This window comes from Hypanus sabinus, chromosome 28, assembly GCF_030144855.1.
Source record: "Hypanus sabinus isolate sHypSab1 chromosome 28, sHypSab1.hap1, whole genome shotgun sequence".
Taxonomy (NCBI): Eukaryota; Metazoa; Chordata; class Chondrichthyes; order Myliobatiformes; family Dasyatidae; genus Hypanus; species Hypanus sabinus.
The window spans coordinates 11372087-11395695 of NC_082733.1; the positions used below are offsets into that span (position 1 = coordinate 11372087).

General features: G+C 45.5%; 1 protein-coding gene and 1 long non-coding RNA gene across 3 annotated transcripts in view; one reads left to right on the plus strand and one right to left on the minus strand.

Moving 5' to 3' along the window:
* Positions 1-5819, minus strand: part of adamts17 (ADAM metallopeptidase with thrombospondin type 1 motif, 17) — a 460607-nt gene extending 454788 nt beyond the window's left edge. For both annotated transcript variants that reach the window (XM_059952603.1, XM_059952604.1), the window contains exons 1-2: positions 5119-5819; positions 2507-2781 (exon numbers count right to left, since the gene is read on the minus strand). In XM_059952603.1, the coding sequence (XP_059808586.1) occupies positions 2507-2781; positions 5119-5182 (339 nt within the window). In that variant the 5' untranslated portion in view covers positions 5183-5819. The remainder of the gene's footprint in view (positions 1-2506; positions 2782-5118) is intronic.
* On the plus strand, positions 1876-19012 carry LOC132382425 (uncharacterized). Its single transcript, XR_009508307.1, has 3 exons — positions 1876-2489; positions 5814-5935; positions 17424-19012. It is a non-coding gene; the product is annotated as an uncharacterized LOC132382425 (long non-coding RNA).
* The last annotated feature ends 4597 nt before the right edge of the window (positions 19013-23609 follow it).

The following is a 23609-nucleotide window of genomic DNA, read 5'->3' on the forward strand; positions in this document are numbered from 1 at the left end:
GGTCACCTCTCATCCTCTGTTGCTCCAAGGGAAAAAAGGCCAAGTTCACTCAACCTATTCTTATAAGGCATGCTCCCCAATCCAGGCAACGTCTTTGTAAATCTCCTCTGCACCCTTTTCCACATCCTTCCTGTAGTGAGGTGACCGGAACTGAGCATAGTACTCCAAGTGGGGTCTGACCAGGGTCCTATATAGCTGCAACATTACCTCTCAGCTCCTAAACTCAATCCCACAATTGAAAGCCAATGCACCATATTCTTTCTCAACCAGTCAACTTGCGCAGCAGCTTTGAGCGTTCTATGGACTCAGACCCCAAGATCCCTCTGATCCTCCACACTGCCAAGAGTTTTACCATTAATACTATATTCTGCCCATCATATTTGACCTACCAAAATGAACCACCTCACACTTCTCTGGGTTGAACTCCATCTGCTACTTCTCAGATCAGTTTTGCATCCTATCAATGTCCCTCTGTAACCTCTGACAGCCCTCCACACTATCCACAACACCCCCAACCTTTGTGTCATCAGCAAATGTACTAACCCATCCTTCCACTTCTTCATCCAGGTTATGGACTCCGGGCTTCCCAGTTAAAATTATGATCAACTTTCCAAGTAAATTGTGTCCTACAATTGTTCCAAGTATACATAGCAAGACCAAACATCAAGTTTCATCATCTTGGTGAAAAATCACAGATGGAGCAGTCTGAAGGCCTCCCTCAGGGTGGAGGAGCAACACCTTGTATTCAGTCTGGGCAACCTCCAACCTGATGACATGAATATGGATTTCTCCTTCTGATTAAAAAAATACCTCCGGGCTCCTCCTTTCTCTGGCCTTTTACCTCGTCTCACCTACCTATCACTTCCCCTGGACCCCCACCTCCAATGGTCCACTTTCCCCTCCCAAATTCCCTCTTCTCCAGCCCCTGACCTTTCCCAACTTCCTGGCTTCACTCTCTTTCCGGCTAGCCTCCCTCCCTCCCCCAAGCGACCTTTTGCCTCTCGTGTCTTCCCCCCTTCCTTCTCAGTCCCGGCTGGAAAGGTTGACCATCTATGCACATCCGTGGATGCTACCTGACCGGCTGAGTTCCTCCAGTATTTTGTGTGTGTAGCTTCGGATTTCCAGCCTCCGCAGACTTTCTCATGTTTATGGTGTTGATCCTTTAGTTGTACAGTAAAGCTGGGCGCAACCATTGCAAAGGTTACTGTGGGGGCGGAGTGGGGATAATAGAGGGTCCACAGCCCAGGAACCTGTTAACACAGGCCACCGAGGACTGAGCCTTAATTTGATGATGAAAGTAAAAACTGATTTGTGCCGATGTTTTTACATTCATCTTGAATTAGTTATAAATTAGTTATAAAATTAAAAACACTCGAGTTCCTATTTGAAGCCTCAAATTTCAAACGCTCCTGTCCTCAAATACCTAATAATAATGCAACGAGGAACCCTTTACACGAATCAGAATATTCTCAAGTTTCGTCTTCCAGTTCCCAAAGTTTTGTTTGCAATCGCCAGCAATCTGCAAAAGTGACGGCATCCCGTCTTTTCACTGCGACTAGTGCAGAAATGTCGTAACACTTTACATAAACCGAGTGTGGTATGTGTAGATCGGGGGAGACAAAAATGAAAATACTGTTGTACTTCTGAAAATTCTAATTAATTCGACTTCTAAAAAAAATCCAGGGCTAGTCTTCTATTACAGAGCTTCAAAGCCAGAACGGCACAGAGAACGGGACCAAAACAAATGCAAACTGCGCCGCGACCTCCTGCGACCTCTGAACAAAACATCTGTTCATCGGCAAGAGAAGTTCGTCCCCGGGGTCGCAGCACTACCTTCCCCACCAACGCGACATGCAGCCGAGAGTGGGCGTCGCTGGAGACACGTTGGAGCAGAGGGATTCCCCGCCCCCGAAGCACGCTGTCAACGCAGGTGAAGACGGGGAGTCCGCATCTGTCAAACCTGCAAACTTCAGCCGATTCCTGAAAGTAAAGCGAAACAAATTGGGCTCGGAGAAGGGGGTCCCCGGTCGGAAACTCTGCACAGAAGCTGTGTGACTAATTGAGTTTCTGTTATTGTTTCAGATTACACCTGTCGTTTTATTTGTTTTCTGAAAGTAAGCAATCAATCGACTACCAATAATGTGAGCGTTTCTCGCTCAGGCATCCTGTATTAGGTAAAGTCACAACAACTTTTCAACTGGAGTCGGAATCTGAGTATTCGGGAATCCATGCGACGATTTTTACCCCCGAATAACTCGCATTCAGGACTCTCATCAGGGACCGGAATCCCTGTCTGCCCCGTTATGTAAACCCGTCACACCTGACTCTGCGACAGAACTCGGTCATCCCGAATCTACTCTCAAGCCCTCGCCTTTACCCAGGGTAACTGCCCCTCTAGCCCGCGTAGCGACTGTCTACATGACGAGAACATTGGGACCTCTCCCACCAGCACTCAGAGCCAGGATGTGCCGAACGAGCTGCGACAGAAGGTACGAAGGACCATTACCAATCCGCGGCAGGTGCTTAGGGAGGCGAAGGAGCGGCGGCGGTGGCGGACGTGGCCGCTGTAGAAGCAGTGGTGCTCGGTGGGGAGACGGCCGATACCTCGGCCCCGCTCCTCCACGGTGAAAGCCGGCGCCAAGAAGCGAAGCCCACGCCTCAGCGACAGCACCAGCTCGGTGCCCCAGGCCGGCAGCGCCAGCTGCAGGTGCTCCCCGGTCCGGCCCGCTACTGCCCCGGCCCCGGTGCCCAGGCTCCGCGGAATGGTCAGCTCGGTGGCCGCTGCAGGGAAAGCAAAGGGGGCAAGTTACAAGGGTCATGAAGTGAACAACGGGGGGGGGGGGGAGAGAGAGAGCTATGAATGAGTGTACCGGTGGGAGCGAGTGAACTGCAGGGGGTGGGGGGGGGGAAGAATTACTGTGAGTGAACCGGAGGGGGGGGTCGGTCACTGAGTGAACCGGAGGGGGGGGGTCGGTCACTGAGTGAACCGGAGGGGGGCGGGAGGCGGTTCAGTCAGTGAGTGAGTGAACCGGAGGGGGGGTAGTCAGTCGGTCACTGAGTGAACCGGAGGGGGGGTAGACAGTCGGTGAGTGAGTGAACCGGAGGGAGGGGGTAGTCAGTCGGTGAGTGAGTGAACCGGAGGGGGGGGGTAATCAGTCGGTGAGTGAGTGAACCGAGGGGGGGTGGTCAGTCGGTGAGTGAGTGAACCGAGGGGGGGTGGTCAGTCGGTGAGTGAGTGAGTGAACCGACGGGGGGGGGGGTTAATCAGTCGGTGGGTGAATGAGTGAACCGGAGGGGGGGGTAGTCAGTCGGTGAGTGAGTGAACCGGAGGGGGGGTAGTCAGTCAGTGAGTGAACCGGAGGGGGGGTAATCAGTCGGTGAGTGAACCGGAGGGGGGGGCAGTCAGTCGGTGAGTGAGTGAACCGGAGGGGGGGTAATCAGTCGGTGAGTGAGTGAACCGAGGGGGGGTGGTCAGTCGGTGAGTGAGTGAACCGAGGGGGGGTGGTCAGTCGGTGAGTGAGTGAACCGAGGGGGGGTGGTCAGTCGGTGAGTGAGTGAACCGAGGGGGGGTGGTCAGTCGGTGAGTGAGTGAACCGAGGGGGGGTGGTCAGTCGGTGAGTGAGTGAACCGAGGGGGGGGTGGTCAGTCGGTGAGTGAGTGAACCGAGGGGGGGGGTGGTCAGTCGGTGAGTGAGTGAACCGAGGGGGGGGGGGTGGTCAGTCGGTGAGTGAGTGAACCGAGGGGGGGGTGGTCAGTCGGTGAGTGAGTGAACCGAGGGGGGGGTGGTCAGTCGGTGAGTGAGTGAACCGAGGGGGGGTGGTCAGTCGGTGAGTGAGTGAACCGAGGGGCGGGGGGGTCAGTCGGTGAGTGAGTGAACCGGAGGGGGGGGTAATCAGTCGGTGAGTGAGTGAGTGAACCGGAGGGGGGGGTGGTCAGTCGGTGAGTGAGTGAGTGAACCGAGGGGGGGTGGTCAGTCGGTGAGTGAGTGAACCGAGGGGGGGGTGGTCAGTCGGTGAGTGAGTGAACCGAGGGGGGGGGTGGTCAGTCGGTGAGTGAGTGAACCGAGGGGCGGGGGGGTCAGTCGGTGAGTGAGTGAACCGGAGGGGGGGGGTAATCAGTCGGTGAGTGAGTGAGTGAACCGGAGGGGGGGGTGGTCAGTCGGTGAGTGAGTGAGTGAACCGAGGGGGGGTGGTCAGTCGGTGAGTGAGTGAACCGAGGGGGGGGTGGTCAGTCGGTGAGTGAGTGAACCGAGGAGGGGGTGGTCAGTCGGTGAGTGAGTGAACCGAGGGGGGGGTGGTCAGTCGGTGAGTGAGTGAACCGAGGGGGGGGGTGGTCAGTCGGTGAGTGAGTGAACCGAGGGGGGGTGGTCAGTCGGTGAGTGAGTGAACCGAGGAGGGGGTGGTCAGTCGGTGAGTGAGTGAACCGGGGGGGGGGGGGTAATCAGTCGGTGAGTGAGTGAACCGAGGGGGGGGTCAGTCGGTGAGTGAGTGAACCGAGGGGGGGTGGTCAGTCGGTGAGTGAGTGAACCGAGGGGGGGTGGTCAGTCGGTGAGTGAGTGAACCGAGGGGGGGTGGTCAGTCGGTGAGTGAGTGAACCGAGGGGGGGGGGGGTGGTCAGTCGGTGAGTGAGTGAACCGAGGGGGGGTGGTCAGTCGGTGAGTGAGTGAACCGGGGGGGGGGGGGTGGTCAGTCGGTGAGTGAGTGAACCGAGGGGGGGTGGTCAGTCGGTGAGTGAGTGAACCGAGGGGGGGGGTGGTCAGTCGGTGAGTGAGTGAACCGAGGGGGGGTGGTCAGTCGGTGAGTGAGTGAACCGAGGGGGGGTGGTCAGTCGGTGAGTGAGTGAACCGAGGGGGGGGGGGGTGGTCAGTCGGTGAGTGAGTGAACCGAGGGGGGGGGGGTGGTCAGTCGGTGAGTGAGTGAACCGAGGGGGGGTGGTCAGTCGGTGAGTGAGTGAACCGAGGGGGGGTGGTCAGTCGGTGAGTGAGTGAACCGAGGGGGGGTGGTCAGTCGGTGAGTGAGTGAACCGAGGGGGGGGGGAACCGGAGGGATGTAAAATGCGGAGTCGGGGATAGTAGACGAGGCGGATTGTGACCGGGAGCCTTGGCGGCCAGAGCGGTACCTGGGCCCGAGCAGTGAAGCAGGCAGACGGCCAGCGCCAGGCGCGACAGCGAGCAGGGACCCATCGTCCAGCCGGCCGCCGACAACAGGAGCAGCTCCTCGCCGGCGCTCCGAACTGGCTGGCCCCGCCCATTGGTCGCACCTTCAACCCGGACCGCCCTCAGGACACGCCCATTGGCCCTCCCTTGCCCCGCCTCACTTGGCCCCGCCAGGATTCGTGCCGCTCCATTGGCCGAGCATTGACAATGTCAGCAGAATACTGCGTTCTGATTGGCTGCAATGGCCGTCGGTCGCAGGTCCCTCCAGGTTTGCAGACGGAACCGCCCCCCAGACGCCTGCTGGTTACCATCAGTTACGGTGTTGTCAGCGGAGGTTTGGTCAGTGGGTTCAAGTTGGTCAGGGAGCTCGAGAGGTCAAGGGTGGTCAACGAGGACATCGGGGGTAGGGCGCTTTCGGAGGGTCAGGGGTATTTTGCCTCCATTGAAGCCCGAACTCACCTTCCAAAGTGCAGTCTGCCCCTAGGTCTGCGTTTGAAACGTGTTCCGTGTATTCAATAGCAGTAGAGTGGACCCTGTGAGCCACCCAGACTCACAGGTGCGGGTGCATGGATTTTTTTAAAAAAATAAGCTTCTGTATAAGGCTGCAAAGCACGCACGCTTCGCCGGGACATTACAAATCTGTTTTTAATTTCGCCAGAGCTCTATAAACACTGAAACGGGTTAGTGGCAGGGCAGCTGGTGCCGGGAGTCACGCTTCAGTCTCCAGACCGGCTCTGGGGCGTTTGAGAAGAAAACTCGAGCAAGAAAAAGTGGTAAACGGTGCGAGGTTTTGACAAGATCACGGACGTGTCTTTCAATATTGGTTTACAACTATTTGCTCGGAATTCAGCTGCGTTGACGAGCTTTCCGTTTTGTTTTTCTTCTCGTGTCCGATTTCACCCTCACCCTTCCCTTCACTCGACTGTCTCTCCCAACATTCATTCACTGTTTTACTCCTTTCATTCCACAATAATTTATTTTGCTCCCCTCCTTGACGACCCTCACATATTATTTTCCTATCCTCTGCTGACAGTTCATTGTACCTCCGCCAGCTTCTCTGGAGAGAGTTATCACCGAGGTCCATAAGGAACCATACACAGTACCTTTAAGAAGTAGTCATCCCTTTGGAAGTTTTCATGTTTTATTGTTTTACCACAGAGAATTACACTAGATTTAATCTGGCTTTTCTGACACTTCAAGAAAAACTTTCGAGTCAAAGTGAAAACAGATCTCTGTAGCCCGAGTTAGGGAGTTGGAGCTGGAGCTGGATGAACTACGGATCATTCGGGAGGCAGAGGCAGAGATAGATAGGAGTTATCAGGAGGTAGTCACACCAAAAAACCAAGAAGTAGGCAGATGGGTGACGGTCCAGAGAGGCAGGGGGAGCAGGCAGAGAGAGCAGAGCACCCCTGCGGCCATTCCCAATAACAATAAGTATACCGTTTTGGATACTGTTGATGGGGATGACCTACCAGGAATGAGTTGGAGTGGTCCTGCCTCTGGCACAGAGGTTGAACCCTCAACTAGAAAGGGGAGGAGGGAAGAGAAGAGAGCGATAGTTTTAGGGGATTCTATAGTCAGGGGGACAGACAGGAGATCTTGTGGGGCAGATTGGGAGTCTCGGATGGTATGTTGCCTCCCTGGTGCCAGGGTCCGGGACATCTCAGATCGGGTGCAGGCTATTCTTGAGAACGAGGGCATGAACCCAGATGTAGTGGTCCATGTAGGGACCAACGATGTAGGTAAGGTGAGTGAGGGGGTCCTGCTTAGAGAGTTCAGGGAGTTAGGAATGAAGCTGAAAGGCAGGACCTCCAGGGTGACAATCTCGGGATTGCTACCTGTGCCACGTGCGAGTAAGGCGTAGAATGATTATGCACATTAATACGAGGCTGAGAGCATGGTGCAGGAAGGAAGGGTTCAGGTTTTTGGATAATTGGTCTTTGTTCCAGGGACATTGGGATCTGTTTCGAAGGGACGGTCTACATCTGAACCGGAGGGGTACTAACATTCTTGCAGGAGTGTTTGCCAGTGCTGCTCGGGGGGGTTTAAGCTAGATGTGCAGGGGGCAGGGATCCAGATCCAGAGGGTTGGTCAGAAGGAACATGGGGTTAAATGTGTAGAAAGTTTGGGTGATCTTGAGAAGGTCATCAAAATTCAGGGTGCAATTAGCCCGATGGAAGTTCAAGGAGCTGGGTTAGGTACAGTTGACAGTGTTTTAAGCAAAGAGAGGAGGAATGGGCTAAGAATTCTATACTTGAATGCGCGTAGTGTCAGAAATAAGACAGATGAGCTTGAAGCTCAGATGAAAATGGGGAACTACGATATTGTTGGGATAACGGAGACATGGCTGCAAGGGGATCAGGCCTGGGAATCGGGTGTACCAGGGTATACGTGCTATAGTAGAGACAGAAATATGGGAAGAGGGGGTGGGGGTGGCCCTGTTAGTGAGGAATGAGATTCAGTCCTTAGCAAGAGGTGACTTGGGAACAGGGGAAGTACAGTCTGTGTGAATTGAGCTGAGGAACAGTAAGGGTAAAAAGACCCTAATGGGTGTTGTGTACAGGCCCCCAAACAGTAGCGTGGATATTGGGTACAAGTTGATTAGGGAGTTAACATTGGCATGTGCTAAAGGTAATGCAGTCGTTATGGGAGATTTCAACATGCAGGTGAACTGGGAGAATCAGGTAGGTGCTGGACCCCAGGATAGGGAGTTTGTGGAGTGTCTAAGGGATGTATTTTTGGAACAGCTTGTGCTTGAGCCAACCAGGAACGAGGCTATTTTGGACTTGGTGATGTGTAATGAACAGGAATTGATAAGTGATCTTGAAGTAAAGGAGCCATTAGGAAGTAGTGATCATAACATGATAAGTTTTTATCTACAATTTGAGAGGGATAAGGGCAGATCAGAGGTGTCAGTGTTGCAATTAAATAAAGGAGACTACGGAGCCATGAGGGAAGAGCTGGCCAAAGTTAAATGGGCGGATGCCCTGGCAGGAAAGACAGTGGATCAGCAGTGGCAGATATTCTTGGGCATAATACAAAAGATGCAAAAGCAGTTCATTCCAATGAGAAGGAAGGATTCAAAGAGGGGGAAGGGGCCAAAGTGGTTGACAAAGGAAGTCAGAGATTGTATAGCATTAAAGAAAAAGAAGTATGACAGGGCTAAGATGAGTGGGAATACAGATGATTGGGAAAGTTTTAAGGAACAGCAGATCTTAACTAAAAAAGCAATACGGAAAATCAGATATGAGCTCAGTCTAGCCAGGAATATAAAAGGGGATAGCAAAAGCTTTTTTAACTATGTGAAGAGAAAGAAGATAGTTAAGAACAATGTTGGCCCCTTGAAGAATGAATTGGGAGAAATTGTTATGGGAAACAGGGAAATGGCAACAGAATTTAATGCGTACTTTAGATCTGTCTTCACCAGGGAGGACACAAGCAATCTCCCAGATGTATGGATGGGCCAGGGTCATAAGATATCAGAGGAATTGAGACAGATTGACATTAGGAAAGAATCTGTGATGAGTAGACTGGTAGGACTGAAGGCTGATAAATCCCCGGGTCCAGATGGTCTGCATCCGAGGGTTCTAAAAGAGGTGGCTCAGGAAATTGCGGATGCATTGGTAATCATTTTCCAATGTTCCTTAGATTCAGGATCAGTTCCTGAAGATTGGAGAGTGGCTAATGTTATCCCACTTTTCAAGAAGGGAGGGAAGGAGAAAACGGAGAACTATCGCCCTGTTAGCCTAACGTCAGTCGTGGGGAAGATGCTTGAGTCCATTATTAAGGACGAAATAGTGGTACATCTTGATGGCAGTAATAGGATTAGGCCGAGCCAGCATGGATTTACCAAGGGCAAATCATGCTTGACTAATCTGTTGGAGTTTTTTGAGAGTGTAACAAGGATGTTAGACGAGGGTAAGCCAGTGGATGTTGTGTACCTAGATTTTCAGAAGGCATTCGATAAGGTACCACATAGGAGATTGGTGAGTAAAATCAGAGCTCATGGCATTGGGGGCAGGGTTTCAACATGGATAGAAAACTGGTTGGCAGATAGAAAGCAAAGGGTAGCAGTGAATGAGTGTTTCTCGGACTGGCTGGAGGTGACTAGTGGGGTACCACAGGGCTCTGTATTGGGACCACAGCTCTTTACGATTTATGTCAATGATTTAGATGAGGGCATTGAAAACTATATCAGCAAGTTTGCTGATGATACTAAACTGGGTGGCAGTGTGACATGCGAAGAGGACGTTAGGAGAATACAGGGAGACTTGGATGTGGGCAGATATTTGGCAGATGTCATTCAATGTGAATAAATGTGAAGTTATCCACTTTGGAAGCAGGAACAAGAGGGCAGAGTATTGTCTGAACGGTGTAGAGTTAGGTAAGGGAGAAATGCAAAGAGACCTAGGAGTCCTAGTTCACCAGTCAATGAAGGTGAATGAGCAAGTGCAACAGGCAGTGAAGAGGGCAAATGGAATGTTGGCCTTTGTTACAAGGGGAATTGAGTACAAGAGCAAGGATGTCCTCTTGCATTTGTACAGGGCCCTGGTGAGACCACACCTGGAATATTGTGTACAGTTTTGGTCTCCAGGTTTAAGGAAGGACATTCTGGCAATTGAGGAAGTGCAGCATAGATTCACTAGGTTGATTCCTGGGATGGCAGGGCTATCTTACGCAGAGAGATTGGAGAGATTGGGCTTGTACATGCTGGAATTGAGGAGATTGAGAGGGGATCTGATTGAAACGTTTAAGATAATTAAAGGATTTGATAGGATTGAGGCAGGAAATATGTTCCAGATGTTGGGAGAGTCCAGTACCAGAGGGCATGGATTGAGAATAAGAGGTCAGTTATTTAAAACAGAGTTGAGGAAGAGCTTCTTCTCCCAGAGAGTTGTGGAGGTGTGGGATGCACTGCCTCGGAAGACGGTGGAGGCCAATTCTCTGGATGCTTTCAAGAAGGAGCTAGATAGATATCTGATGGATAGGGGAATCAAGGGATATGGGGACAAGGCAGGGACTGGGTATTGATAGTGAATGATCAGCCATGATCTCAGAATGGCGGTGCAGACTCGAGGGGCCGAATGGTCTACTTCTGCACCTATTGTCTATTGTCTATAAGTGACTTACAAATATAAAACACAAGTATTTGTCTCCTACAGTTCAGCATTTAGTAGATGCACCTTTGACAGCAATTACAGCTTTGAGTCTGTGAGGATAGATCTCTATCAGTTTTGTACATCTGGACTAATTTTTCCCTATTCTTCCCTACAAAACTGCTCAAGCTCTGTCAGATTGCATAGGGATCATGAGTGAACAGCCCTTTCAAGTCCAGCCACAAATTCTCAATGGATTGAGGTCTGAACCCTGACTTGGCCACTCCAGGACACAAATTTTGTTTTTAAACTACTCATGTGTAGCTTTAGCTGGAAAACAAATCTTCTCCCAAGTCACAGTTCTCTTGCAGACTGCATCAGCTTTTCTTCCAGGATTTCTCTGTATTTTACTCTCTACTTTCACATGCCTTCAAGGTCCTGCTGCAGTGAAGCATCCCCACAGTATGATGCAGCCACCACCATGGTTCATGATAGGGATGGTGTGTTTTTGATGATGTGCGGTGTTTGGCTTACACCAAACATGGTGTTCAGTCTGATGGCTGAATTTTGATTTCATCAGACCATTGAATCTTTTTCCAGCTGACTTCAGAGTCTCCCATATGCCTTCCAGCAAACTCTAGCCAAGATTTCATGTGAGTTCTTTTCAACAGTGGCTTTCTCTTTACCATTCTTCCAACTGTTGTATGCACAGTCTCCCATCTCAGCCACTGAAGTTTGTAACTCCTCCAGAGTTGTCATGGGTCTCTTGGTGGTCTCCCTCATTAGTCCCTTTCTTGTACGGTCACTCAGATTTTGAGGATGGCCTGCTCTAGGCAGATTTACAGCTGTGTCATATTCTTTCCATCTCTTGATGACAGTCTATTCAGTGTCTTGGGAAACTTTCTTGTATCCCTCTCCTGACTTGTGCTTTTCAATAACTTTTTTGCAGAGTTTTGGAGAGTTCTTTTGTCTTCATGGTATAGTTTTTCCCAGGATACTGACACACCAGCCACAGGTGTATTTTACTACAATCAATTGAAACACCTTGACTGCATGCAGGCAATCTCCGTTTAACTAATTTTGTGATTTCTAAATCCTGCAGTAGTGATAATTTAGTGTGTCTTACTAAAGGGAGGGTGAATATTTATGTGATCAATAATTTCTTGTTTTATATTTGTAATGAATTTAGCTTTCCAGGTGGTGATTTCCTGCCACTTCCCCCCCCCCCCACCCCCCATCTGTGCTTTAATTCTCCCAATTACTTTAACTCTAAATCCCAGGATGCTTGAACCCACTGTTAAGTGAAATGCATCCTTTCTGTTTACTCTGTCCAGACCCCTCAAAAGTTAATCAGCGACATCATTGGCTCCTTCATTCCAAGCCCAACCTGGGATAAGCACAGATGCTGAAAATCTGAAGCAAAAATTCTGCAAGTCAGGCAGCATCTCTGGGGAGAGGGACAGAGTTAACATTTCTGGGAAGTCACCATTTGTGAAAACTAGGAAAAGGTAGAAAGTAATTATTTTGGAAATTGTAGGGATAAACCAAGTGATTACAGACGCAAACACAAGAAAACTTGGAGATGCTGGAAATCCAAAGCAACACGCACACACAAAATGCTGGAGGAATTCAGCAGCCAGGCAGCATCTATGGAAAAGAGTAAACAGCTGATGTTTAGGGTGGAGGCCTTTCATCAGGACTGGAAAAAAGATGAGAAGTCATTGTCAGAAGATGGGGGAAGGGGAGAAAAAATACAAAGTGGCAGAAGATAGGTGAAACTGAGAGAGCAGGAAGGGGTGAAGTAAGAAGGAGGTGAAGTCGATTGGTGAAAAAGATAAAGGGCTTCAAGGAGAGTCTGATTGGAGAAGGTCGAAGAAAGGGTAGGAGGAGGAACACCAGAGGGAGGTGAGGAGATATGGTGAGAGAGGGCAACAGAAGTAGGAATAGTGAAGGAGAGGAGGGGGAGCAACTACTGGAAGTTTGAGAAATCGGTGTTCACATTCTCTTTTCCATAGGTACTGCATGGCCTGCTGAATTCCTCCAGCATTTTGTGTGTGTTAGTTACAGAACAATATAACATCAGTGATAGGGAAATCATTAGAAAAAAAGTAAGAGGAACTGGATTAATTTACACTTGAAAGGGCTGGGATTGATCAGGGATTGCTATGCAGATCCTTTTTTGACCAAAGATTTTAAAATATATTGATGAGAGACATACATTTGATGTAGACTACATGAGCTTGAGTAAGGTCTTCGACAAGATCTACATGGATGACTATTCCAAAACGTTAGTGTCCATGGGATTCAAGGCAAGTTGGCAAATTGGATCCACCATTGACTTGATAATGGGAAACAGAATTATGGTGAAGGGTTGCTTTGTGATTGGAAACCCGTGACTGGTGTTGTACCGTAGAGATTGAAGCTCAGACAATTGCTATTTTCCATCTTAGTTCATGATTCAAATAGAATAATAGTGATCTGCTGGTATGCTGGGCAGAGCAATGGCATTGGATGGAATTTAATCCTGATAAATGTTATTGGTGCATTTTGAAAGGTTTCATAAAGGTAGGATATATACAAGACAGGACATACAGAAGATGGGGAGTATTACTGATCAGAGGGACCTTGATGTAAAAGGTCATAGATTCTATAAATATGGTAGATGGATGGTGAAGATTTTGGCCGTGATTAGTCAGGGTATAGATATAAGAGAATGCAAGTCATGTTAAAGCTTTACAAAACTTTGGTTAGACCACAGACAGACTGTTCTGTAACTTCAAGACATCAAACTAATTGAAAGAAAAACATAGGGAGACCAGGACAAACATATATACTCTTTGTTTTTACTTTTAGTGAGCCACGCATGTATGATGTGATGGTGTAATGACATTTGCCATTCACATGCTTCATACATAAAACCCGTAATTAATTATATAAACAAAGAATCAGAATCAGTTTTATTGTCACCAGCATGTTGTTCAATTTGTTAACTTAGCAGCAGCAGTACAATGCAATACACAATAATATAGAAAGGAAAATAAATAAATTACAGTAAATATATATATAGAGTACATTAAAATAGTACTAAAACAGAAATAATATATATTATAAAAATTGAGGTGGCGTTCATGGGTTCAGTGTTCATTTAGAATCATATGGCAGAAAGGAAGAAGCTGTTCCTGAATCATTGAATGTGTCCCTTCAGGCTTCTGTACCTCCTTTCTGACGGTATCAATGAGAAGAGGGTATTCCCTGGGGTCCTTAGTAATGGGCATCGCCTTTCAGAGGCACCGTTCCATGAAGATATCTTGGATACAATGAAGGCTGGTACCTATGATGGGGCTAATTAATTTAACTTTCTGTAGCTTCTCTCAGGAGCCCCCCACCCCACCATACTAGACAGTGATGCAGCCTGTCAGAATGCTCCCCACAATACATAAGAACATAAGAAATAGGAGCAGGAGTGGGCCATCTGGCTCATCGAGCCTGCTTCAGCATTCAGTAAGATCATGGTTGATCTGGCCATGGACTCATTTCCACCTACCTGCCTTTTCCCCATAACCCTTAATTCCCCTACTATGCAAAAATCTATCCAACCCTGTCTTAAATATAGTTAGTGAGGTAGCCTCCACTGCTTTATTGGGCAGTGAATTCCACAGAATCACCACCCTCTGGAAAAGCAGTTCCTCATCATCTCCATCCTAAATCTACTCCCCCGGATCTTGAGGCTATATCCCCTAGTTCTAGCCCAGGCATGGGCAAACTACGGCCCGGGGGCCATATGCAGCCCGTTAAGCTTTTTAATCTGGCCCGCAGAACTTGATGAAATTATATTAATAAACCTTGTTATCGTTTTTCCCCGCAATTCTGGCGTTTTCCCAATAGATGACGCACTCTATATACATTGACCTTTGTTGAGGTGCAGCGTATTACTCCACATTTGTGCTTTACTCTTTGTTCGGCTCAACCTATTTGTGTGAACAGGCGTTCAGCGTCATGAACATCAACAAAGCCAGCCACAGATCCAAAGTTAACTGACCAACACCTCAGATCCATCCTGAGAATCGCCACAACAAAACTAAATCCAGACTTTGATGCGCTGGCTAAAAAGGGAGACCAACAACACTGTTCCCACTGAAATTAAAAATAAGTTTCTTTGTTGTGTTATGTAAAAAATGCATTTGAAAATATTTTTTTCAATAAGCCTTACATGTTACATGTCATTTCTGTTAAGTGATGGACATGAGTAGTGCGCAGGTGCACGTACATTCTCAAAATAAAAAATGCGCTCCAGATCAAATAACGTGCTCCGCATACTGGCGCGCTCTCACTGTTCTGTCATTGTGCGGGTCATTGTTGAGTTTTGGCACAGGGGACAATTGAATAAGAAGGAGCAAGACAAGTAGACCTGCATCTCCTACCATTTTTGAAATAAAGACAGTCAGGAGGAGAGTGATGATGATAATATCTTGAAGGATAACAGAATTTTCAGTGCTTTAAAATAATAACTGTTACTATTAAAAAAAGCTGTATTTTATTCATTTAATTTTCAGTGTTTTAAAAGTCATTTCAATAAATAGCTAAATACCGTGGGACTTCAAAGACAGATATTTTGTTGTAATGCATTTGTTCATTTTCAATTGAAATTAAAGCACATGTTTTCTACATATCCCATGATATTTTATTTTCCCTTATGAGGTGTATTACCAAAACACTCCGTCCATCTGCTCCTGGTCCGGCTCCCCTATCAAATTTTAGAACCCTTTGTGGCCCACAAGTCAAAAAGTTTGCCCACCCCTGTTCTAGCCTCACCTACCAGTGGAAACAACTTTCCTGCCTCTATCTTATCTATCCCTTTCATAATTTCATAATTCCTCTCATTCTTCTGAAATCCAGTGAGTACATTCCCAGGTGACTCAATCTCTCCTCATAGTCTAAACCCCCTCATCTCTGGGATCAAACTGGTGAACCCCTCTGCACCACCTCCAAAGCCAAATCTATCAAAGTTTTTGAGAGTTTTAGTTGACAGACCAAATCTCTTCAAACTCCTAATAAATACAGCTGCTATCTTGCCTTCTTTATAACTGCATCAATATGTTGGGAACAGGGTAGATCCTCAGAGATCTTGACACCCAGGAATTTGAAGTTGCTCACTCTCTCCACTTCTGATGTACCTATGAGGTTGGTATGTGTTCCTTCATCTTGCCCTTCCTGAAGTTCACCGTCAGCTCTTTCGTCTTACTGACGGTGAGTGAAAGGTTGTTGCTGTGACACCACTCAACTAGCTGGTATATCTCACTCCTGTATGCCCTCTCATCTCCATTTGAGAGTATACCATCAGCAAATTAAAAGATGATCTTTGAGTTATACCTCTGCCATTACCAGCTCCCACTACCCTTCATAGGCACTGGTATAATTGTCACCTTTTTGAAGCAGGTGATAACTTCAAACCAAAGCAGCGAGAGTTTGTAAATGTCCTTGAATACTTAAGCCAGTTAGTTGGCACAAGTTTTCAGAGCCTTACCAGGTAATATCAGCCTCTGAGACAGAGATCACAGGGTCACCAGGTGCAGCAGGGATCTTCACAGCTGTAGTTATATTCTCCCTTTCGAAGCGGGCAAAGAATACTGCTTAAAACAATATAATTAAAAATTACTCAAATATTACTAAAATATTGAATACACTATATTCCTCCCTGCTTAGCTATTATAATGCCCTGGTTAAGATTTTTACTGCTAATGCTGCTGGGTATTTCATTTAGTAGCTTTCTGTGATATGTGGTCCCAAGCTGTATATAATAATATTGAAATAGGCAAGCCTTTTAAACGAAGCGGGCCATTGTCAAATTGAAGCCTCAATTAAAAATTAATGATTTGTATTCCTTGTTTTTAAGGATACACAAAACAAATTGTAGGGAAGTGTTAACTATCAGAGATTTAGAATACAACAGATACTAAAAGAAATTTGAGGAGACGTTCGGTAGTTGGTGTGGGCAGAGGGGTAGAATTTTATAATCAAAAGTATAAAATGGAGTTTCCATTATTCTCACGTTTGATTTCTCTTAGCCTTCTCTCAGAAGTTTCTCCATATCTCCAATGACATCTGCATGATGTCATTCATCACACATCCTCGTGATTTCGTTGTTCCAGCAAGTTAAATTCCAGATTCTTACTCTAGTTTTCTGGTTCCTCAGAGCTCTGCCTATCTTATAGAAATGTTCTCCCTCAGTAGCATCTTTTGCTCTGACTTCAGGTTGCTTCTTGCTCCGCTGTACCTCGAATCCAATATCAGACGATATTGTTGTGGAATGAGACTTGCCTCTGACACACAAAAATGTGAAAAAGAAAAAGGAAATCACGTGTCAATTGAAATGAAGGCTGTAGCTCATACGTTCAGTAGTTTCTGCTTTTACCCTGAACCAGTAGTGGTGATTTTGGGGCCAAAGTCATTCATTCCAGAGCCTACACAAATGCATTGACGGATAATGCTGATGTGCCACTATATCATTCCACTGATTTCAGCACAAAGGAGCAGGGTTCTTCTTGATGAGGAGGCGACAGGCCTGGAGCAGGAGCATTTTGCAGAGACATCTGAAGGGATTGTCAAGACCACCCATGCAGGTGCTCCAACAAAAAGGTGTACTTCAGGATGGAATGGATTCAAAATTGGAGTAAATGAGGGCAAAAGACTCTCACCTGCACATTTCAGGAAATGGCAGGAAACTGGAGCATGTGGAGGAAAGCTTGACGTGCAAGCTCCACAAAGACAGCCACTAACATTCAGGATTGAATCCAGGTCTCTGGAACTGGAGGATGTGCCCCTGTACCATCCTCAGTATATGTCAGTAGTTTACTGATGGTGTACTTTAACGTAGGCTGATGATTGTTGGTTAATGGGACTTAGTGCATTTTTAATGGGTGGTGTTTCCATGAGTGATTATGAAATGTGAGCACTTTTGGGTGTGAATGTGACTTGTCCTTGTGCCTGCCATGTCTGTAAGCTGGGAGTAACACTTTTTAATAAGGATATCTATCGGTAGTTCCATCCTTGATGATTACCAGGCACAAATAACCTATAGATATTATGAATTTTTAATGATTTTATGATTCATAAGTGCATTTTAACAATTTTATTTATTTTAATCATTTTAAACTATTTTTAATTGCCTCCAGATCCTCAGAGATGTCTGAAATTGTATCAAAAGCCCTTGACAACAGTAAACTCCCAAAACCCATCTTGGTGGTCACCAGAGGGCCCTTGGGATTCACGGCCTGAGGGCTGGTTATCACTGATGCCCTGATCTACCTCGCGGCACAATCCAGCAGCAAGGCCTTAAGCTCAGCAAAGTCCGTGATGAGTAGGTCGGTCTATGGGAATGGCATGGACAGAAACTGTGGATGGTAGGCTGGATTATGCAGGATCCAGACAATTAAACTTTATATGTTGATACAGTTCTGCATTGCTGAAGAAAAGCAAGGAAGCTCCTTCTGTTTCTTACTCTGTACTTATCTTCTTTCGAGCAGAAGCTACAAATGTCTATTAATTAGTTCCCGAGTACAATAAGTGTAACTCCTGAGCTCACAATTTATCTTGTTGTGATCTTGCACCCTGTTGTCTACCTGCACTGTACCTTCTCTGTAACTGTTACACTTTATTCTGCATTGTTAGAGTTTTACCTTGCACTGTGTAATGATCTGTGCATATACCGGCTGGTGGCGCAGTGACATCAGCGCCGGATGCTGGAACGGAGGTTCCCAGTTCACGAGTACGCTTTCCATCCATGCCGGGTTGAGTGTTGAGCTCACAACTCGACCTCGTAAAATAAAGAAAAATACTGCGAAATGTCTGTGTGAGGAGTGACGCGCCACACAGTCTTTCGTTGCGCGCCTTGTAAGGCATGAAAATGCCCGATGCTGGCCTCTCAGGCCTGAGTCTACGCCATCGTTGTCATCATCATGGTGTAATGATCTGAACTGTATGAACGTTATGCAAGACAAGCTTGTCACAGTATCCATTACAAATCAACACGGATGCCTACTCTAGAAGCTAGGTCACTGGAGGGGATCCTGTCAGTGGAACGTTGCTGAGGCTACTTATAGAAATGGGAAGGGTTTAAACTAATTTGGAAGGGGGTTGAGTGCAACGTTCCTTCTCAGATGTAGGCATGTGTGCGCGCACACATCTCTTGCTACTAGCGCACAAAGAAATTTAAATGACACACAAAAGGTTGTCACCCTCTACTTCATTGGCACGTTAAGTATATTTCACGATCATACACAATCACATTTCCTTTTCCAGTTTCTGATGCGGATGGTGTTGACAAGGTGGAGTTTGCGATGATTTGTCTGCATATTTTAGGACTTGCTTATTTATACTGTTTTTATTCAAGAAATTATTGGTTCACTATGTTAAATTGCAAAGAAGCAAAGGCCCTGAAGGGCAAAAGAGCTGTGAGTTCATTTAAAGCAGAATGGCACTGCTACACTGAAAACTCATAAGGTCAGGAGCCCGCAGCTACGAGAATTTTTTATGTACAATAAAGAAAATGGTGTTACCTGTGTGTACTGACATGATGCAAAATGTGCTGGAGAACTTGCAAGTGAGAGGAAGTGGAGTGATATTCAGAAACTTGACTTTTTAAAAGTGTCATTTAGCAAGCAAATCACATATAGATGGTATGCAAAAGCTCTGGTGAGAAAATTCTTCATTATCCGCTACAGGCCTGTTACGTATGCTTTGTGAGAGTGCAGATGAACGAGAGTGAAAGCAATCCCAGAGGAGATCAAAGTTCTTATTGACAGTGTTTTGCTTGCTGTTGAAATGAATACCTCTGTGTATAAAATTCAGTGCTTGCATGTTGTTGTCACTGGGCAAAAAATTGCACCTTACAAGATTTTTGCACACACTGGTCATTACATATTAGAGGGAATGTTAGTTGTGAATCAGAGCAGGTGGGTAGAGGGTGGAGCATTTGGTATACAAGGAGAGGTAGCTTTCACTGACACTATGAGGAAGGCTAGGTAGTTGATAGGGCAAAACTGGAGTCAGTGGGATGAGTTGAAAGGTGTCTTTAAACTAACCAGTAGGGATTAGATTCAACAGTTTGGAAAAGTAAAGATAAGATAAAAGGGAAGAAGAGTGCAGGAAAGGTTACAAAAGTCCACAGGCTATATAAAAAGTGTTGCTAAAAAGTGAAATCAAACCCTTAAAGATGACATAGGATCTGAATGACTAGGGAAAGGACAATTATGGACTGATGGTTGTGTAATGAACCAGATTTGATTCAAGAGCTTAAGGTAAAGGAACTCTTTGGAGACAGTGATCATAATATAATGGAATTCACCTTGCAGTTTGAGAGGGAGAAGCAAAAATCAGATATATTAATATTGCAATGGAGTAAAGGGAATTACAGAGGCATGAGAGAGGAACTGGCTAAAATTGATTGCAAGGGTATAGTAGTAGGGATGATGACAAAACAGCAATGGTTATAATTTCTGACAGCAATGCAAAAAATGCGGAATTGATTCTTACCAAAGAAGAAGAAATTTTCTAAAGGGATGATGAGGCAATCTTGGCTAAAAAAGTGGATATATAGTATAACAAAAATGAGTGGGAAGCTAGAGGACTGGGCAACTTTTAAAAACCAACAGAAGGCAACTAAAATGCAATAAGGAGAGAAAAGAATATGAAGCTAAGCTAGCCAATAATATAAAAGAGGGTACCAAAAGTATTTTTTATCAGATATATGCAGAGTAAAAGAGAGACGAGTGTGGATATTGGACCACTGGAAAATTAAGCTGGAGAGGTAGTAATGGGAGATAAAGAAATCAGGGGAAGACTAGACAAAGGAGAGTCAGTGGATATTGTTTATTTGGATTTTCAGAAAGCTGTTTGATAGTTTCTTGATTAGTAGGGGTGTCAAAGGCTAAGGAAGAAAGGAGAATAGGTTTGAGAAAGATAATAAATCAGCCATGATGGAAAGGCGGAGATGGGCTGAATGGCCGAATTCTGCTTTTATGTCTCTTGGTATTATAATTGGACATCACCAACTGCCATATGACCTGGACTGCCCCCGGGGGTTGACAAAATGTGTTGTACACATGCATGTTCTTTCTCTCTTCATTTTGCAGAGAGCCTCTGAAGTTCCATAGCAGACAAAGGGAACAAATCCAAGTTCGTGTGGGGAAATGGAAGTTTAACTCGTGCAGAAAATTAAATTCTTGGCCCTCAATCACAATTCTTCACAAAACATTCTAATGTAAGGTGATGTGGGCTGCTGTTACATAATACACTTGATGCAGTTACTTAGTGAAGGGAAAAAAAATCCCATTTCTTAGAACAGTGACCCGTTGTTCCATACTTTGGAAGAGTAAGCATAAAAGTACTCACCATTCAAAACCAAGCTCTCACTGAACTTATACAACATTAAGTATCATGGACCAGAACACTACATTATTGAACTCCCTGAAGCACAAAGCTTCCCATTTTTATTTCAGTGGAAGGATTTCTCTGAAGCCACACATTGAAAACTGATGGTTCAACATGTGCTTTGGTAAAATGATCAGAAAAGTAGACATTTCATTGAAACGAGCCAGAAGAGTCTCTGGCCAGGTTTGGTATATTGCTGACACAGAGATGTGATTGGTTCACACCAGCCACAGTTGGCACAGATCCACACTGCAGGTTTCTCTGCCAGGACAATCAAGGCTTCTTAAAAAAGCTCTACAGTGCAAAGTGCACAATATCCCACAGGCTTTAGCATGTGCATGTGCACTCTCAAACATATTATGTCGATAATTGGCAGTTGGTATTTGAGTGAAAAAATCATGAACAGTGAAATTTCACATTGGGAATTTAACTATTTAACTTTTATAAGAAAGACTTGCATTGATTTCTCACCTTTCATAAACTTTGGGCTTTACAGACCATTAAGTCTAGATCCTTTGTTACTGTTGCAAATATTCCAGTTACATTTCATGAAAGCAGCAATGTGAAAATGGCCTGTTAATCCATTTTTCTGATGTTGCTTGGGATAAATACAAGTTAGGACACTGGAGAGATAAATTTCTCTTCATTGAAAAGCGCTGAAGAATATTTTATTCAAAACAGATGCTGAGGTACATCTGAGAAATAAATTTTTCTTCATTGAAAAGCACTGTAGAATATTTTTATTCAAACCAGAGAGAGATGGTGAGATATTGGTTGAAGATCACAAAACAGCAGCATAGGGATTCTTCTCTTCTGACTTGGTAGTATTAAACCATGTGTGGTGGATTTATAAGGCAGTTTCAATAACTTGCAAAAGGATCTCCTTCCTGATTGTTAGGTAACAGTATCGCTATTCTCTCAAAGGATACTGCCCAATTTTCCCAAATTAGTGAGTACTCATTCTTTGATGTAAATACCATGCAGCTGCCAGATGTTGGCTGAACAGGGATAACCTGAGGATTCAGTGTGTTCTGTCTACATTGTGTTTTGCAAATAGAAAGGATGGAGTTTCAAATCAAATGGCCTTCATTGATGGTAGATAGCAGTCAGCCAACAGCAGTGGTTGGTGCAAAGATGTATCTCTTGACTGATCAGAGTACATGTTCTTAAAATTAAATATACATTCAATATATGCTAAACTATTTTCTCTCTATAAATGCTAGCAAGAGCCCTAAAAAATAACTTTTTGCAAGCAATGAATTTTTAAAATTTGTTATTTATGTACAATATAAAATTATTCAAGAAACTAATCTATAAACACTTATAGGAGATGAGGCATCCGTCGGTCAGGGTCAACCATGGAAGTTGTGTCCTACCTGTCTAGATATGCAAACCTGGGCAGTGCAATATGGAGAGCAAGCTGTTGCCCACGCCGCTAGCTCCCCCTCGCCACACATCCGAGTAACCCAAAGGAATGGCAGAGACCAATACCATTTTGCACCAGCAGCTTGGAAGGAGTTGCCATTTAGTGTTGAACTCAAAGTAAGACTGCCTTAGTGACTCCAGCTCCAAACTTTTCCCTCAGGGCTTACTCCTGAAGCCTTCCCATGAGTGGGTATAGCCATTAGGCAGTGGAGATTTGAGATCAGAGTTCTCCTTCTCCTAGGTGAGCTACCAACCACAACAGGTAAGCCCCAGCTACCCAAAGTGACCAGTTTTAAGACTCCAATAACCTGCCTTTGCCCCTTCTCATGTCAGTCGAAATGGTTCCGCTGTGCTTTGTAGCTGAGCCACACATGGAGGCCAGGAGCTGGACTTGGTGGTCAGAGGCCACTGGGAGTACTTAATAGATAGTGGGAGCTTATCCTCACTGCTACAACAACCTTAAATTATATAATCATTTATAAACACATATGCATTAAACAATTATAAATTTAGCAAAGTGTAAATCTGTTTATTTCTCAGTCCCCTAAACTGCAATATTATAATGTAAATGAAATTCAGCAATTCTATAATATTCCTCAGGAGCCTGCTGAGATTTGGCATGTCCTTGACAAACTTCTATGGAAGTGAGGTGGAAAGTGTAGCGTCTGGCTGCACTATGGCCTGGTATGGGAACATTAATGCCTTTGAATAGAAAATCCTACAAAAGGTAGTGGATTCAGCCCAGTGCATCATGCGTAAAGCCTTCCCAATCATTGAGCACATCTACATGAAAAGCTTTCATAGAAAAGCAGCATCTATCATCAAAGATCCTCACCACCCAGGCCATACTCTTTTCTTACTCCTGCCATCTGGAAGAAGGTACAGGTGCCTCAGGACTCGTACCTCCAGTTTCAAGAACAGTTATTACCCCTCAACCATCAGGCTCTTGACCAAGAGGGGATAACTACACTCATCTATTGAGATGTTTCCACAACCAATAAAGACTCTTTATCTTGTTATTTCATGTTCTCATTATTTATTGCTAGTAATTTATAGTTGCAGTTGCACAGTTTGTTCTCTTCTATGTCCTTGTTCGTTCACTGATCCTGTTTGCAGTTATTATCCTATAGATTTGCTGAGTATGCCCACAGGAAAAAGAATTTCAGGGTTGTATGTGGTGACATGTATGTACTCTGATAATACATTTTAGTTTGAACTTTGAATATGTAGAAATGATACTTATAAACCATCAAACAACTTCACTATTGGCTTACAAATGACAAGTCTCACATTTTGTACTGAGCTTTGCTCCACACAAGCATGAATACTGTGTAGCACAGACATTTATAAATACCGTGTGTAAACCCTGACCTTAACATGAACCAAGATACCCATTAGTTACTACAGTAATTATAATGACAAACTGTATTCTAAAATATTCCTAAGTATCACAAATCCAGTTTAACTTTGGATTTCTTGGTGCTCTCTATCTCCTTGCCTCCACA